Source organism: Hypanus sabinus, chromosome 4, assembly GCF_030144855.1.
Source record: "Hypanus sabinus isolate sHypSab1 chromosome 4, sHypSab1.hap1, whole genome shotgun sequence".
Taxonomy (NCBI): domain Eukaryota; kingdom Metazoa; phylum Chordata; class Chondrichthyes; order Myliobatiformes; family Dasyatidae; genus Hypanus; species Hypanus sabinus.
This window is the reverse complement of record NC_082709.1, coordinates 108,804,062-108,821,561: the sequence shown is the minus strand read 5'-3', so window position 1 is coordinate 108,821,561 and position 17,500 is coordinate 108,804,062. Positions and strand designations below refer to the sequence as shown.

The 17,500-nt window shown below is 43.3% G+C and overlaps 1 protein-coding gene across 1 annotated transcript in view; it reads left to right on the top strand.

Moving 5' to 3' along the window:
• Positions 1 to 295: 295 nt before the first annotated feature.
• The window catches only part of nufip1 (nuclear FMR1 interacting protein 1), a 39,515-nt gene continuing 22,310 nt past the window's right edge, over positions 296 to 17,500 (top strand). The window contains exons 1-5 of the mRNA XM_059967835.1: positions 296 to 704; positions 5,498 to 5,592; positions 7,481 to 7,588; positions 12,410 to 12,472; positions 12,630 to 12,706. Of these exons, the coding sequence (XP_059823818.1) occupies positions 560 to 704; positions 5,498 to 5,592; positions 7,481 to 7,588; positions 12,410 to 12,472; positions 12,630 to 12,706 (488 nt within the window). The 5' untranslated portion in view covers positions 296 to 559. The remainder of the gene's footprint in view (positions 705 to 5,497; positions 5,593 to 7,480; positions 7,589 to 12,409; positions 12,473 to 12,629; positions 12,707 to 17,500) is intronic.

Sequence of the window (17,500 nt, the reverse complement as noted above, 5' to 3'; positions counted from 1 at the left end):
TCTGAGCACAGAAAAGGAACAGGTAATATGAGATAGGGCAACCTTCACATCAAACCTCGGTGAAGTCCCCAACTTCAACTTTATTTGTGTACAAAGCCTGACAAACAATGGACCAAATCCAAATTTACCAAGAGCAGAGAAGATAAACTGATGCTCAATAGTATCAAAGCTTTGTAGAAATCTAGACACAATATAAATCTACTTTTTATATAAAACTATCGTGTAGAGATCAGAGGGAGAATGACGTGTAAATTAAGCGCCAGCATGTAGTGACTGTTCGGCCGGCTGACAGAGAATCTGCAGACGCTGGAAATCCAATCAACACACACGAAACGTTGGAGGAACTCGCAGGCCAGGCAGCGTCTGTGGGGAAAAAACCACCGAGGACGATTCGGACCGACACGCCGCCCGGCAGGCTGAGTTCCGCCAAGTGGGCAAGAAATGACGAAACAACAAGCGCCGGCGAGTCGTCATCATCCGGCGCGGCGGCGGGGAATGACGTAAAGGCAGGCGCCGGCATGTGGTGATAGTTAATGGCGGCTGCGCCTTTCCTGGGGAAATGAGCCAGTCGGGATTCTACCCGCCGCCGGTCTTCCCTCCGCAGCAGCACCCTCCTGTGTGGGATGGGGGAGCCCCGAGGTTCGGGCCACCCTGGGGTGCCGGGTACCGCCACTCGTCCTGGTTGGGCGCCGGCCAGTTTCAGGGTAAACTGATTCTCTTGTCGGGTGAGACGGGGTGAGTTCGTCTGATCTCAGCGCTGGGGACGATGCTTCAGGCTCAGGATAAAATAGACTGAAGTCAGCCTGGTTTCCTCAGGGGAAAGCCTTGCCCGGCAAATCTCTGAGGCGATAACGGGTGGATGTCGTTCACCTAGATTCTCAGAAAGCCTTTGACGAGGTGTCCTACAAGGCGAGGGAAGAGCCTATGGTGTTACAGGAAAGATACCAGCACGGATAGAGAATTGGCTGGCTGGCTGGCAGGCGGTGAAGACTGGGAATAAAGGGGCCTTTTCAGGTTGGCTCCTGGTGACTCGTGGTTTTCCATAGGGGTCGGTGGTGGAGGTGCTTTATTTATGCTCGTCAGTGATTTGGATGACGGAATTTGGACGTGTCTGGAGGTTGTTAGGTACTTGAATAGTGAGGGTGTGAAAGGTTATGGGCAGCGGGGTGGGGTAGAGGTGTAATAAGTTATTCATAATAGAATGGCAAAGCAAACTCCATGGACTGAGTGGCCTAATTCTGCTTCTGTGTCTTATGGGATAAACCTTGGTGTTTTTTCTTTAAAAAAGGCAACTTGCTGAGTGGGGCCCATGATGCACAAAAGGGTTAATTCACAATGTCTGAAGACTGCCTGATCAAAAACAGCTTGCAGAGATTTAAAAAGAGGAAAGGAAATTAGTTTTCAGTGTGCATTGAATGAAATGCACACTGTGTGTTTGGGCTAAAATCGAGCTGCACTATGGAGGGAATTTATGAGTGCTAATCAGAAGTTGTTTCCAGGATGAGTAATATTTGTTAGAAGTCACGGGAGGTTAATCGTGTGTTGGAATTGTATGTAGATGATCTGTATGTAATTAAGGCTGGTATTTATTCTTCACAGTCTGCTTGTCAGATTGCTTGCAGTTAGAATCAGGTTTATTAAACAAGATTGCTGAAGTCATTTCCTGTACATGAGAGTAAAGGAGAATGAAATAATTGTTACTTCACATCTGATACAGCATAAAAAATGTCATGAAAGATAGAGCCCAATAATAATAAAATAAATACAATAACTAGATACATGAATTAGCTTTTATACATTGATCATATGCCACTAAAGTGACACTAGCCTGGTGACTGGTGGAGAGGTGGAGTTGAGTTGATTGGGATTACTGCTTGGGCAAAGGAACTGTTTGAGTTTGGTGGTCCTGCTGTGGATGCAACTTAGCCTCCCTGATGGGAGTGGGACAAACTGTCCATGAGCAGGGTGTGTGATCCTTCACAGTGTTACTGGCCTGCCGATGTATCTACAGTCTGTCCGTGCTGCTGGGTTGTCTGGTACCAGGGGTGTGTTGGGCACCTTTGACTGCCCATTGCCAAGCCTTGCTGCCCACTGCAGTGGAGTTTCAGTACCAAGCACATTGGAGCTCGACAGGAGTGCGATGCTCCGTACTGTGTGATGTGGAATACAGTAAGTACGGATATACAAACTCCAGTTCTCAGCTTCCTCACAGAGTTGTTGGAGAGCTTTTCTGACTGTAAGATGTTTGCCCCGAGAAGCTGGTGTGAGACCTGCACTCTGTGCCCTTGATGTAGTGGGGGTTGGTGTGAGTTTTCCTGAAGTAAAAACCCATCTCCTTTGTCTTGGTAACATCAAGGAAGGGATTATTTGCCTGGAACCAGGCCTCGAGCTCTTCCAATGTCATACGTTGTGAAATCTGTTCTGCGGCAGCAGTAGCAAAACGACAACAGAAAGAGGAGTGGCCAGGAGCTACAGGCCCATCCACAAAACGCAGACCAGTAACCTTGGTACCGTCCTCTGACAGTGGAGAGAGAGAGAGACCCTTCGAGCACAGAACCTTCCCTCAGGAACAATGAGAGGGGGGAAGAGAGGGAGAGAGACCCTTCGAGCACTGGACCTTCCCTCAGGAGCATGGGGGGGGGGGTAGAGAGAGAGAGAGACCCTTTGAGCACAGGACCTTCCCTCAGGAGCAGTGGGGGGGGGGGGGAGAGACCCTTCAAGCACAGGACCTTCCATCTGGAACAGTGAGAGGGAGGGTGGAGACCATCATGTGCGGACGCCTTTAGGGGCTGGTAGGCAGCACTGAACTCTCCCCTCAAAGACTTCAATCTTCCCCGACACTTTAATCATGGACGGTTTAGAAATCTGAGGGCAGAGGAAAATAAGGTTTTCTTAAAACGTGTGTATCTTCGGTCTCCTTGTAGCTACTCCCAGATGGTTGTTCTGAAAAGAGGGCATGTCTTGCGCAGTGAGTGTCTTTGATGATAAACGCTCCAATCCTGAGGCACTATGTTTGGAAAATGTCCTCTGGTGGGGAGGCTAGAGCCCACAATCGAGCAGGTTGAGTCTGCACGTAGCCCCCAGCCGTACCAGATGGTAATGCAGCCACTCAGAATGGTCCCCACGGAACATCTGTAGAAATTTGCTGGAGTCTTTAGTGAATTCTGAGCTGTAAACAGCAGCCAGATGTCGGTATTGTGACCCAAGGCTGAATGGCAGCCGGTACGATTGCATCAGCTCTGGACGGATTGTGGTGGGAGGAAGTCGCAGTGGGCCCAGGTGGTTGCTCAGGCAGCAGTCGATTCTGGCCGTGACCAACCTCTCAAAGTTCTCCATCATCGTAGATGTGAGTGTCACTGGGCGACAGTTGTCGCGGAAGCTCGTGCTGCTCTTCTTGGATTGTGAGCCTCCGACTGCAGTCAGAGGTTGAAGTATTCCTTGAACACTCCGGCCAGTTGGCAGAGGTTTACAGTGCCCTGCCAGGCACCTCATCAGGGCCTGATGCTCTCCACTGTGCATCTCAAAAGATTTGGGTGACATTCTGAATCTCAGCAGAGTTCTTAAAGTCAAAGTGCTGCTGTGCCTTCTTTGCGTGCTGGTCCCAGGACAGAATCTCTGATAACACCAAGGAGCTGACCCACCGATCCCCCAGTGAAGACTGGCTTGTGGACCCCTGGCTTCTTTTTTCCTGCACTTGATAATATGCCCTTTGGTTTTGCTGACATTGGGTGAGAGAATGCTGAAACTGTGGCATCATTCAGCCAGACTTCCACCGATACAAACAAATCGTCATCGCTGTTGATTCAGCCAACAACCGCATTGTCGTCAGCAAACAAACATGGCATTCAGCGCTGGAGCTTTATAAGGCTCAAGGAGACGCATCTGTGGTATTGCTTTCCTCTCTGGGTGGCCCCATTGGGAAGGATCTTGGATTAGAGCACGTGCTGTCAGGAAAGGTTTTCTCTGGAGCAGTGGAGGCTGGGGCGGACACTTGACTGAAGTTTAGAAGGTCATAAGAGCTGTAGAGAGCTGGTATCTTTATCCCAGGGTCGAAATGTTTAATACTAGAGGGTGTGGAGGGGATAGGCTCAAAGGAGGTGTATGGGTCAAGTATTTTGTATGGAGAGTGGTGGATGCCTGGAATGTGTGTAAAAGCTTGGATAGGTATGTGAATATACAGCAAATGGAGGGTCTGGACGTTGTGTAGCAGAAGGAATTGGTTCAGTTGGGCATTTAATAGCTGATTTAATTAGTTCTGCACGAGGGTCTGGGCTGCAGGGACTGTTCCTGGGCTATACTGTTCTTTGAAACTTGTTTTGAGTTGTTTACGTGCTGTGTGATTTTTTTAATTGTGACATCCTCACTGTTCCCATAAATATTCAGCAAATGGGTATCTGTGAGGATTGTTGAGTGCATTTTTAATAAGAAACTATCAAATGGAGCTCACTTGATTTGATTTAAATTGCCTGTGTCCAATTGAGACCTGAATGAATAACCGCTTTCCAGCTCTGGGCTTTGTAACGGAATTCACTTAAACCTTGTCAGTGAGTAAACAAAACTCTCGATCTAATCCCAAGCTGTTCCTTCCACTGACTGTTATTGAACCCATTACACGGTGCTTTATTTATTGAGATACAGAACAGGCCCCTCCAGTCCTTCGACTGCACTGCCCAGTTAACCCTAATGTCATCGCAGGACGGTTTACAATGACCTACCCGGTACGTCTTTGGACTGTGGAAGGAAACCTGGCGAATCCCCTCGCATTCCACGGGAAGGACGTACTGACTACTTGCAGAGGACCCCATATTCAACTCCGAACCCTGACACCGACTGACTACACGACTCACTCCGCTACTGTGGCAGTTGAATGAAGCTGCACTGCTTTCGGGCACGGTTTGAATGTACCTAGGTTAACTAGGCACAAAAGTATGCTTTGGTTCATACCAGAGCTGTTTCAGTCTGCAAGGATCCTATTTTTGACATTTTTAACATGTATTTCAATGTTGGTATTTATTTGTACTTTGCAGTACCTCAGGTTTGGGGGCTTGCGTGCCTCAATGACCTAGAGAGCCATGCTGGCTGGAGTCAGGGCTTTATGCTTTGGCCCTTGGTAGGGTCCCCCATGCCGAACAGACCAGAATAAGGCTGGTCCACCAGTCCTTCAGGTTTGGTGGGGTTCAGCTCAGGGCTGCAACCCTGACTGGTCAATAAAAGAAATCATGGAAACAACACTGAAGAATCTTTCTACATGTGAATGAGGCAAAGGACGGACAGGCGCAGGGTCTTCATTGCTGCTCGAAAGGCCAGTGGCATAGTGGGTAGCAAGGGAGAAGAGAAAAGTTGGTTTTTCAACTCTCTACAGATTAGTTAAATTTCTGTCAGCTTCCAATGTTAAATGATCAGTTGTGATGTTGGGTAGTAACTTAAGTTTGTTTATGCAAGGCCTAACTTCCTTTCTCTGTTCCCTCTTTCCCCGTTTGTTCATAAATAAAACCAGGTAACCTCGGCCAGTTTTGCCAGAAGTGGCCAAACCAGCAAGATTCAGCCTACTGGCCCCTGAGCAACAACCAGTTTGACACCAGACAGCACCAGGTAATGTCAAATTTGCACACTGCAACTCCAGTTGCTGCTTCCTGCAGCAGACCCAGATCAGGCGGGCAGCTCGTTTCTGTGGCAAGTGATTTCCTACCCAAGGTCGCAAACACTTGATTTGGGAAGTGGTCAGCACAAACTCTAAGCCCAGGAAGGGTCAGGAGTGTGTGGAGTTAAACTGGAGTCCAGGCTTTGCTGGTAGATGCCAGTTGAACTGTCTGAATTTAATCCGGCAACAGAACGCTGTTGTCCAGTGTTTGTACTGCTTGGATCCTGTGTCTGGTTTCAAGTGTTGAATTGCTGTGCCCGGGGCAGAGCCCAGTGAGTTTAAACTGATCGGTCAGGATATCAGAGGATACAGCGAGAAGGCAGGTGTATGGGGTTTGAGTGGGATCTGGATTAGCCATGGAGCAGACTTGATGGGCTGAATGGCCTAATTCTGTTCATATGGTCTATACTGTCTCTTAGGAAGGAGTCAGCAGAAGTTGCTGTATTTCATTCTTCAGTCCTACACTTTATTCGTCTGGTACCTATTCTGTTTCCCTGGAGGTCTCTGATTGTCTTTACGCACCTTGGAGGCAGCGAGTTCCACTCGGTGACTAATGAGTAAGGACTTCTTCCTCAGTCTCTAACATCTAATAAATTTTAACTTCAACATCTTTGTTCCCAGGTCCTTGAACCACCACCTAAAAGGGAACAGATTATATCTACCTAAAGCAGACGTGACCTTGTGCACCTCTACCCTTTCAACCATTTTTGCTACTGACAGAATAATCACAGCTCATTCGTTCTAGTTTGGTAGCTGCATCCTCCATCAATGTCACTATTTTACTCAGCTTCTGTATTGTGGAGTCCAGCAGTGGTGAAACCCTGGGCACAAATTTGTCCCAAGTAACTGGGTAAATCTGGTAGACAAATGTGAGTCATTCCCTTTTGACCTAAGATAATATAATGTTATTTTTCACCTTTGGGAAAAAATGAAATACTAGAATACAAAAGGAAGCATGATTCCATACAAATAGATGATTAAAATATCATGGATCTGTACAGAACATAATTAAAAGCTTGTGAATATTGGCCTTTATATTGACAAACAGAAAAATGAGTAGAAGGGGAGAAAGGATCGGTTACGATTGAGTGACAGCTAAATGAGCTAATTCTGCTCCTATATTTTGTGGTAAACTTTATTCACCGGCTATATGATGTGCTGGTCACATTCCACCAGCACAGTGTCTTTAAGAATGATGTACAGATTTACAAGGAAGGCATATGGTTACTAAAACTGAATTATGAGAAACTGTGGAAACATGGCTTGTTTTCCTCAGAAATTGGATTAAGTAACAATTAGAACAAGATTTCTATGGTATTAAAGATTGAGGGGGGAAAAGCTTGGCACTGAGAAGGGCTATAAATGCTAAGGGACTTTGGGGAATACGTGGAGTTTTATCATCCGATCTTGCTGCATGGCAGATTGGGCAAGTTAAACTCAGTAGCTGTGACATGGTCCTAAGGGTCTCTCTGGAGTTTTGCTGACCTATTGGAAAGGGTCTTGACGGCAAAACAGCTGAAGTCACAGACAGGCAGCTGCTTCAATATGTTGGCATAACTTGCTGTAGCTTTACAATCTGCTGGGAACAAAACTACTAAATCGTGAAAGTAAATGGGAAAGGTTTGATCATGGTCCTTTACACTGTGCATTACGTCACTGCTCAATGTCATTATTTATCTCTTTTAAAAAAACACAATTCTGGTGCTTCCTTCAACATGCTAAAGTTGCTGGGTTGGTTACTCTAAGCAGGAAAGATTTTCCATGTTATTTCGGAGAGGCAGAAGAAAAGGTTCTGTGATTTGCCACTGGCACTCGATTTTCTGCTTTGCTTTCTAATAGAAAAAGAAGAAGAGAAAGGAGCCAGTGTACACACACTACTGCGATACCTGTGACCGAGGATTCAAAAACCAGGAGAAATACGGCGAGCACGTGTCACAGCATGTGCAAGTAAGAGAATACAGATTGTGCTAAGCGTCTCCAGGTACCAGGTATCAGCTCTGCTGGGATTGTCTTGAGTTACAGAACAACTCCCTGCTCAAACCAGGGGTGTTGGAAATTTAAGCACGGTCTCAGTTTGCTCTGACACCATTCTCGCAGAATAAGCAACTGCCTATGTTAATCAAAGTTTTGGAAATATTTAAAGAAAAAGACAAACTGCCATTTAATTTGTTATGTATTTAAATGAAATACAGAACAAATTGGACCACTGCTAATATTACCGCTGCACTCTAAAGCTTTGTATTAGTTCCTGATGGTTATTGGCAGAGGAATTCATCCGGTGTACGCTGCTGATTGACTGTAAATGAACAAAATCAATGCAGACGCCTAACGCAGTTAGTGTAGTCTTCATACAATACTTCTGATAATTGCATCCTCAAAATCATTGTAACATTCAAGATGATTGTCGATACCTTTGTATTCTTTGTAGTTCCTAACTTATTGAAGTAGTGAAATCGTTCCATTTTCGCTCCCACCCATTTCTGGCATCTCCAAGTTGTGAGTGCTGGAAGCCATAAAGAGCAAAACACTTCTGAATTGTCTTGCTGCTTATTTTCTCACCGATGATCAGTGACAAAAAATCACCGGTGATTGAACACAAACACATGCAACTGGTGTTATTTTAAAACTGTTCATCCTAAGCATGGTGTAGTGTCCAACGCTTGAGTGACACTAGTTAGAAACTGTTGGGTAACGGTCTCCTGTCCCAATTAAGCAGCTTAGTGTCCCAAATGAACAAAGGAAATCCAGCTATTTTCTCAATTAGTTTTTCTTTGAGTTGCCCAAAATTAATCGGGGCAGCTGCTTACCGTCGGCCCAATTAATCAGAATGCATGACTCATGAAACACTAGCAGCTTCTGGAGTTTGTCAGGATGTATCGATGGTGCACTCTGTGCTCAGCCCGAGACCTGCATCTAGATGATACACGCCTCTCCAGGCCAGTGTAACAGCCCTCTGCATCTGGCCAGGTAATTGCATCTGGCCAGGTAAGTGTGGCTATTGGTTGGAAGGCCAGCCTGGGTGATGGGGTCAGCCAACATGATCTTTCAGTCAAGTGTCGTAGCAAAATAAATGCATAAATCAGACTAGTACAAAGATATTAGCCTACTCGGGTATAGTATGTAGGACTTAGTCTAAAATTACTTCCTGTCCATTTTTTTGCATTAAACGGTAAGGTTCTGATTTTTCCCTCCAAATATTTGTGCTATTGAGGAAAGGATGTGGAGGAGAAAACATGGAACGGATTTCCTGAATGGATCAGGATAAAGAACTTTGAGCGAAGGCAGCGGAGAGAGGGTTTGCTGGAGCTGTTTGTTATCATGAAGGTTCAGGTTCAAGCAAGTGAGGGTAATTCAAGATGGTTAGTGGGGGGGGGGGCAAAATGAGAGAGGGGTTTCCTTCACTGGTAGTTATTTCTTTTCAGCCTTCATGTGGAAGTAGAAGTTGGGTCTGGGAAATGACCATACTTGAATAAATTTAAATGCCATGACACCACAACTGGCAATGAACAGATTGTTCTTGTGTCACATCTAGAGATCACGCTGTTCTGAATGATGACACTGGAGGTTGTGTACATCATGTCATTATCCTTCACTCATGCTTCACCTCTTCCAGAAGATTGTTTCTCGTATCCTTCACTCAGTGACCTGCTGGTTAAATCACAGGATATTCACACTTTCACTAATGAGTTCCATTTATTTCAAATGTGTAGAGACTCTGCTTGCTGTGTATCCAATTTCTTCCAGTTACAGAGACAGAATCAGGTTTATTATCATCAGCATTGACGTAAAATTTGTTAACTGCAGCCGTTCAATGTCACACATAATCTAGCAGAGAGAAAGAATAAAATAAAACATAATAAATGAACAAGTAGATCAATTATGTATATTGAATAGATTAAAACAGAGATACGGTATTTTTTTTAAAAAGTGAGGTAGTGTCCAAAGTTTCAATGTCCATTTAGGAATTGGATGGTAGAGAGGAAGAAGCTGTTCCTGAATCACTGAGTGTGTGCCTTCAGGCTTCTGTACCTCCTACCTGATGGTAACAGTGAGAAAAGGCCATGCCCTGGGTGCTGAGGCTTAATAATGGCTGCTGCCTTTCTGAGACACCGCTCCCTAAAGATGTCTAGGTACTTTGTAGGCCAGTGCCCAAGATGGAGCTGACTAGATTTACAACCTGCTGCAGCTTCTTTCGATCCTGTGCAGTAGCCCCTCCATACCAGACAGTGATGCAGCCTGTCAGAATGCTCTCCACGGTACAACTATAGAAGTTTTTGAGTGTATTTGTTGACATGCCAAATCTCTTCAAACTCCTAATAAAGTATAGCTGTTGTCTTGCCTTCTTTATAACTACATCAATATGTTGGGACCAGGTCAGATCCTCAGAGATCTTGCCACCAAGGAACTTGAAACTGCTCACTCTCTCCACTTGTGTTCCCTCTGAGGACTGGTATGTGTTCCTTCCTGAAGTCGACAGTCAGCTCTTTCGTCTTACTGACATTGAATGCCAGGTTGTTGCTGCGGCACCGTCCCACTCGTTGGCATATCTCACTCCTGTATGCCCTCTTGTTGTAATGGCAACTCTTGGAATATATCAACTGTTTGGGGGGAAAAATGTGGTTTGAGAGCAGTGTGGGAGGGTTAACTGAAGTGTTTTTATATATCAGAGGAAATGGCAAAGGGGGAAAAATGCTGAGCAAGAGGAGTTAATAGAGATTGAAGACAGGTTCTGGTGACCAGATGTTTTTGCTGTAGTTTATGGTGCAAATGTAGTTTCTGGGAAAGAGACTGAAGGCAAAGACCTGGATTAGAGCTCCAGGTCAAAGGAAGGACTGAATTGGAGCAGGGTAAATGCTTACATATGGAAAACATGCCCGTCCTTTGGTGTGTTGAACTGTACCATGAGTTACTCTAATTAACTGCATTTTCAGCTTTGGGTGTGTATTCCAGCTGAGGTTATTCACTGCTGCCGACTGGTCACGCACTTCCCTTTCAACCCCGCTTCACCCTCTACCTCTCTCCACTGCTGGTGTCAGTTTGTTTCTTGGAGTGGAATGTGAATGAGGCTCTGACCTTGCTTATCCTTTCCAGCGGCACAAAGGGAGGAGGAGATCGAGTGCTTTTTAAATTTTCACTTGTTTAGAAATCACAATACGCCATTTCATAATTGAAGATCTCAAAGTGATGTCTTTGAGACTTGAATGCTAGTCCTAGCATTGTGTTTGTTAACTGGCATTGGAATACAGTTAATACTAGTTTAGCAGACTTGGTCCTAATGAAACTATTGAACAGGAAAGGTTAACCTTGACCTCAATTTAGTTGTTGCATTTTTCATTATGGCCCAGATCCCCAAACCATTCTCTGCACTAAACTGTTCTGTCTGTTGTCGTACGGAAAGGGACTTGTAAGATCAGAGGTGCTTTTGCTACACTGCAATATTATACAGGGGCTCAATTGATTAAAGACGGACTTAATACTGAAGAGGAGTGAATTTCTGTGTAGAGTTCTATGTTTATCTTGGGGCTTGAATTACTTTAAATGCTTCTATATAAATTTAAAGTGGTTTTGTACCTGCCTTTTAATAAAAAGTTAGTTCAAAGGGAAATGGATGCCAAAAATTATGGCTCTGTTTGTTGAACAATCAGTTTTGGATGATCAGAAATTGCTGCAATTTAAATACTGGAGAACTTTAGATTCAATGTGCTTGTCTTTGTCACAGCAAGTTTTCTTCAACTTATTTTGCCCCATTTCCAGCCCACAGCCTGTGGTTTGACCCACAGCAATTCTTCCTACTTCATGGAGAGATTTAAGCTTTTAATGAATGAGTTGAAAATCAAATAGACTGCTTTGTTTCAAAGTGGTATTGAGATGCTGAGTTCTCTTCCAAACCAGGAAAATGCCATTTCATCACAGACCTGGTGTGTTGTGCAAGTGGTCTGGGAGCTCTGGGAAATCATGAGGTGAACCTTTTGAAGAATGCACAAATGGGTCAGAATGTTTGTGTGGCTTGTTTAACCGAGTTGGTGGTTAACGGTCATGTCCCAGATAATGGGGGATTCTAACCTGGTAATGTATTTATCCTTTTTAAATTGCCTGTTTCTCAATGGTTATTAGTGCTAAAAGCATTCTTTTTAATCATTAACTTCAGTTAATGTGCTGTTTGTTCCTTTATTATTTCTGGAGGAGAAATAGAAGCATTGAATCTTTACAGTGCAAGTCATTCAGCCACACAATTTACTCTAGCTCTTGCATTTTGGTTATTTCCCTGCTGATTCCCTTGGGAAAATACTTTTCTTTCTCTGCGGTGTCTGTCAAATTGTCTTGAAAGTCCCATTGGGCTTGAGGTGGTGTTTTCTAGAAAAAGGTTAAATGCAGAAAATGTTTTTCTTCTCACACCCCCTCTCCACATATTCCCAATGAGGAATATGTGAAAGCTGAGTGTTTTAAACTGTGTATTGTCAGAAAGTTTCTTTAGTTGTGCCAGGATTAATGTGCGTGAAGGGAAGCTGCAACAAATGAACTGACAGTTTCTGTGCATTTGACACTGAGTCAGATGTGTAGTGATAGTTCCAACAAAATTTTGTTCAGGGGTTGCCTTGATGTTAACATACGAAGAGGGAAGAGATCAGTAGATATTCCTTAAATGAAAACAAAAGTGATTTGGTTTTATTCATGTGGATATAGAAGACACAGCCAACATAAGCTGCTATAATGTCTCTAATCCCTTTTCTGTCTCTCGCTCCAATCACTTTTTCCCGTCTTTTTTAGTGCAAAGTTAATGGTTGCAGTTTCAATGCCCATGAGAAGCTGGTTCAGATTCATTGGAGAAATGTAAGTGTTTTACTTGACCTAAAACTTCTGTGAAGAATTAAAATGGGCTAAGTAGCTTATTGTTAATTTTATTTTATCTGTTGTATCGCTCATTGGGAGAGTTAAACACATTATGCCAAATTGCTTTGTACATTGATTGTGCTTTTCTTGTCAACAGGCACATGGGCCAGGGGCAAAAAGAATTAAACTGGACACTCCAGAGGAAATTGCCAAGTGGCGAGAGGAGAGAAAGAGGTGAGCCTTATTAGCCCTGATTGTGTGGCTCTCGTCTATCAGAGAGCAAACTAAGGCTTCGTTCTGAGTTGTAGCCTGGGCTTTTTAACTGAACATCATCCCTGAAAGAACAGAGCAGACCTGGGCCTGTTTTCTGATAGGGCAGAAGGTAGTGTGTTGAGTTTGTGATTTAGAGCACTGGTTCTAAATCTGCTTGTGGCCCACTTGTGAATTTCATTTCCCTCTGTGGCCCCCCCCCCCCCAATAATCTCCATCATTGCTAATTGTTTTGGTCAACCATATACAATCAGTATTTATGTTTTAATAGGTGTGGATATTATTATACAGTCGGCCCTCCTTATCCGCGGGTTCTGCATGCGCGGATTCAACCAACCACGGATCGGGAAAGCCCGGAAGTTCTCTCTCCAGCAGTTGTCGTTTGAGCATGTACAGACTGTTTTTTCTTGTTATTATTCCCTAAACAATGCAGTATAATAACTATTTACATTGCATTTACATTGTAATAGGTGTTATAAGTAATCTAGAGATGATTTGAAGTATATGAGAGGATGTGCATAGGTTACCGCGGATCGGGAATCGGGGAGAAATAAAAGGAACAGGTACATCCGGTATTATTTAGCATCAGTTAGTCAAATATTTGTCTTGGTATATAGTATATATTTTACCTTTCTATGCATATAAAACACTTGAGAAACGTATGTATTTCAATAATTAATCCACTGCGTTGCTTAGTAATAATTGTTGCTTTCTTTGGGGCAGCACCTTCACATGCTCCATTATTCTCACTTTATCCTTTAAAATTGTTCTGATCGTTGACCGACTGTAGCTTAACGCTTTTCCAATGACCGATGGAGTTTCACCTCTTTCCAATCACTTTATTATTTCCACTTTATTTCCAATCGTAATGGTTTTCCGTCAACAGAACAGAAACACAGTGGGCGGCGTGTCCCGAGCTCTGCTGGGTCCTAAAGTCCACTGCACTAAGACAGGTTAAATAAGGTCCCGAGCTCTGCCAGGTCCTGAAGTCCACCACACTGAGCAACTTAAATAAGGGATGTGAGTGTCCGCGGGGGGGTCCTGGAACCAATCCCTCGTGGATAAGGAGGGCGAACTATATGTTGAATATAATGCTACAAGTGTATATGAAAAAGAAAACTATTTCAAAGCTCTGAATAAGATACTTTATTTATAGTAATGGTCTTCAACCAGCAATGAAAAAGTGCTTAGTATTGTTACTTAGAGTATTTAGTGAGATACTTACGATTGGTGCAGACTAGTAGGTTTCTGATAGTTGAAGATCACCTCTTTTCACATCAAGACGGTTATGAGATTTTGATGGCAGGTGAAGAGCTTGACTAAAACATCATTCAAATTGATAAGGGTTGGAAATCCAATTTAAAAACAACTTGGCTTTCTCCTAGAGCTTTGTATTTTGAATATCGCCAGTTATCCGGAATTTTTTCTTACTGTTGGAGTTTTGCTTGAGCTGTTCTATCACTCCGCAACTCAATAAGACATTCTTGCAAAGTGGTGTCCATATCACTCACATTCACCCCAAATGTATCCACCACCCAATCTGGAATGTGCATCTCTAGAAGGTCTCGGAACTGAAATTCCGTATCAGTGTGCAGTTGTTTCAAATGATCAAGATACACAATCAGATCATCATCTTGCAATTCTATTTTAAGAGTGGCCAGTGAAGAAAATTGCTTAAACTCTCGATGTCTAATATTGTTGCTGAAAAGTTGCGTTTTCCAAGGAAAGTGGTAATAGCCTCTTTGCATGATATGAGATTGCAGTTTTTTCCTTCTAGCTTTGTATTTGAAAAACTGAATTTATTAAACGGTACTTTGATAAAGTATTCAGTCCCCACAAATATTTTCACATTTTACTGTCTTATTTTTTAAATGTCAAATGTAGGATTTTTGAACTAATCTAAAGAACGTTGCATCATGTCATCAAAAGAAAAAAATTTCCAAGCTGTCAACTTTTACTAAACATTTTAAAAACCTAAATTGAGGCTGAAGAAGTTTCATCCCCTTGCACGTTAACTTTGCAGAAATTTGGAGAATCACCTATTTACAATGAATTCCTTAGAATAAACACAGTAATGTCCAGCAGTATGGTATAGTAGATTTTCAACAGACCAAACCAAAATGAGCATTCAAGACAAGTCAGGGAAATGATAGAGAAGCACAAACCTGGGGAAGGGTACAAGACCGTCTCAAAGGCACTGAACATACCTGGGAGCTCGGTACGATCCGTCGTGGAAAACTGAGGAGAAAAACAATGGAGACACAGCCACGGCTGAGCTCAGGCTGCCTCTCTCCCCCCCCCCCCCCCCCCCCCCAACCGCCTCCAAAGATAAACCGGAGAAGAACGGCACTTGCGAGACCGGCCACTGATGCCAGCAGCCACCGAATGAGTTACAGAAGTCAATGGCTGTCAGCTACCAAAAAAATAACTTCATCACCAGAGAGAAGAAAAGAGCTGGAAAAATGACTGCTGACTCCTCCCACCCTGTGAGTCACCCATTCACCAAATTGCCATCAGGGAGACGCTACACGTCCATCACCACCAGGACCATATGTCATCTCTGAAGCTCCTTTCCTTTAGCTATCCAGCTTCTCAATAAACTCACTCAGGTGTGATACCCTGACTGTCCCTGCACAGCATCTGTTAAATGGTCTTTCTTGCTCTCTGGTAAATAAATGTCAACAGACTAAATAATTAATTTTGATTATTGACATCAGTGCTAATTGATTGCACATGGCTGTTTGCACTATAATCCTGTAAATTGTTGGTGGTTATTGGTATTGTCCTGTGTTTTTATGCTTGGCACTGAACCACAATCAATTCTGGTATGTTTCACTTACTGGCAACAGGATGGTTTTCATTACCGTGTCATGTGCCTTCATCAGTTTGCAAGGCAAACTTCTTACCTTGCCATTATGGAGCTGGTTGCTTTTCCACATCATCTAACACTTCATCAATATGCTTTGATACTGATGAGGTGCTCGAGGATGGCTTGAATTCGTCACAGTAGAAATTACGATAGAAACTGCAGGCTGAATCAGTGATTCACCTATGTCGATTGCCAGCTTTTGCAATTAATTTAGAAATCTCAGTGGATGCAAGTTCATCTCTATCTTTTTGCATGGAGGGGAACAATAATTGAATATACATGTTTCTTAAATAAATAAATAAGCTTTTTAGGCAGTTCTTGGATACATGTTGGATTTTTATGCTATTAAATGTGAAAATTCTGTGTATTTGCAAAGCAAATTGAGCTTTCAAAGTGTGATGCATGTCAGGGATTTAATGGACGTTGGAGAGTGCTGCTGGGGTAGGCATCATGCATTCTCCTCTCTGTTGTTTATCCCTTTCTGGCAGATGACCTCACTGTTGCATCTGCAACCTTCATGCCTCATTTTCGAAGTATTGTAGTACACATGGATCAGTGGAGGAAAAACAGAACCAGCTTCCTGTTGTGTACTCGCTGGTTGGCCGTGCTGCAGCCAGCCCTGGCCAATCTATGACTGCAAGATATAAGAGCAGAATTCGGCCATTAGTCTGTTCTGCCGTTTCATCATGGCTGATCCAATTTTCCCTTCAGCCCTTATCTCCTGCCTGCCCCCTGCATCCCTTCATGCCCTGACCAATCAAAAATCTATCAAACTAGTCCTTAAATATACTTAAAGACTTGGCCTCCACAGCCGCTTGTGGCAATGAATTCCACAAATTCACCAATCTCTGGCTAAAGAAATTCCTCCTCATCTCTGTTCTAAAAGGACGACCCTCTATTCTGAGGCTGTGTCCTCTGGTCTTAGACTCTCCTAACAAAGGAAACATCCTCTCCATGTCCACTTTATCAAGGCCTTTCACCATTCAAAAAGTTTCAATTAAGTCACCCTCCATTCTTCTGAATTCTAGTGAATACAGGCCTAGAACCATCAGAAGCTCTTCATATGACAAGCCATTCAAGCCTGGAATCATTTTCATTAACTTCCTTTGAACTCTCTAGTTTCAGCACATCCTTTCTAAGATGAGGTGCCCAAAATTGCACTCAATACTCCAATTGAGGCCTCATCAATGCTTTATAACATCTCAACATTACATCCTAGTCCTCTTGAAATGAATTTTAACATTGCATTTGCCTTCCTCACCACACACTCAACTTGCAGGTTAACCTTTAGGGAGTACTGCACAAGGATTCCCAGGTCCCTTTGTGCCTCAGTTTTATGTATTTTCTCTCCATTTAGACCAGTGGTTCCCAACGTGGGGCGTACGCCCCACAGGGGGGTAATTTGATTTTTATGGGGGGCAATTCAAGAACGAGTTATTAACTGAATTTTTTCTAGTAAGTCTGTGTGAGTATGAGTGTGTGTGCGAGTTAATACATATGTGTATATACAGTATGAATACGTAAAAATACTTGTGTGTATGTACATGTGTAATTGCGTATGTACTGTACATATAGTGTATCACCATCATTACAACCATCAAATGGCTTTCATAATTAAATTAATGAATTGACTGATGTAGGAAGGAACGAATGAACAAGTCCAAACGCGTAAGAAACTCGTACGAGGTCGCGCCAATGCTGCTTTTTGCAGTAGCTTTCTGTTCTTGGTGGTGTGAAGGTGTGTACATTGCGTCATCTCTTTTAAATGGTGTATCTGTCTTTGTATGCTGTAGAAACGAATCGGCATTGTTTATTATTTTAATATCACTTAATGTTCTTTTTTTTACAATTTCTTAGTAATTTCTTCTTCAGAACTTTAATAGTCCTTT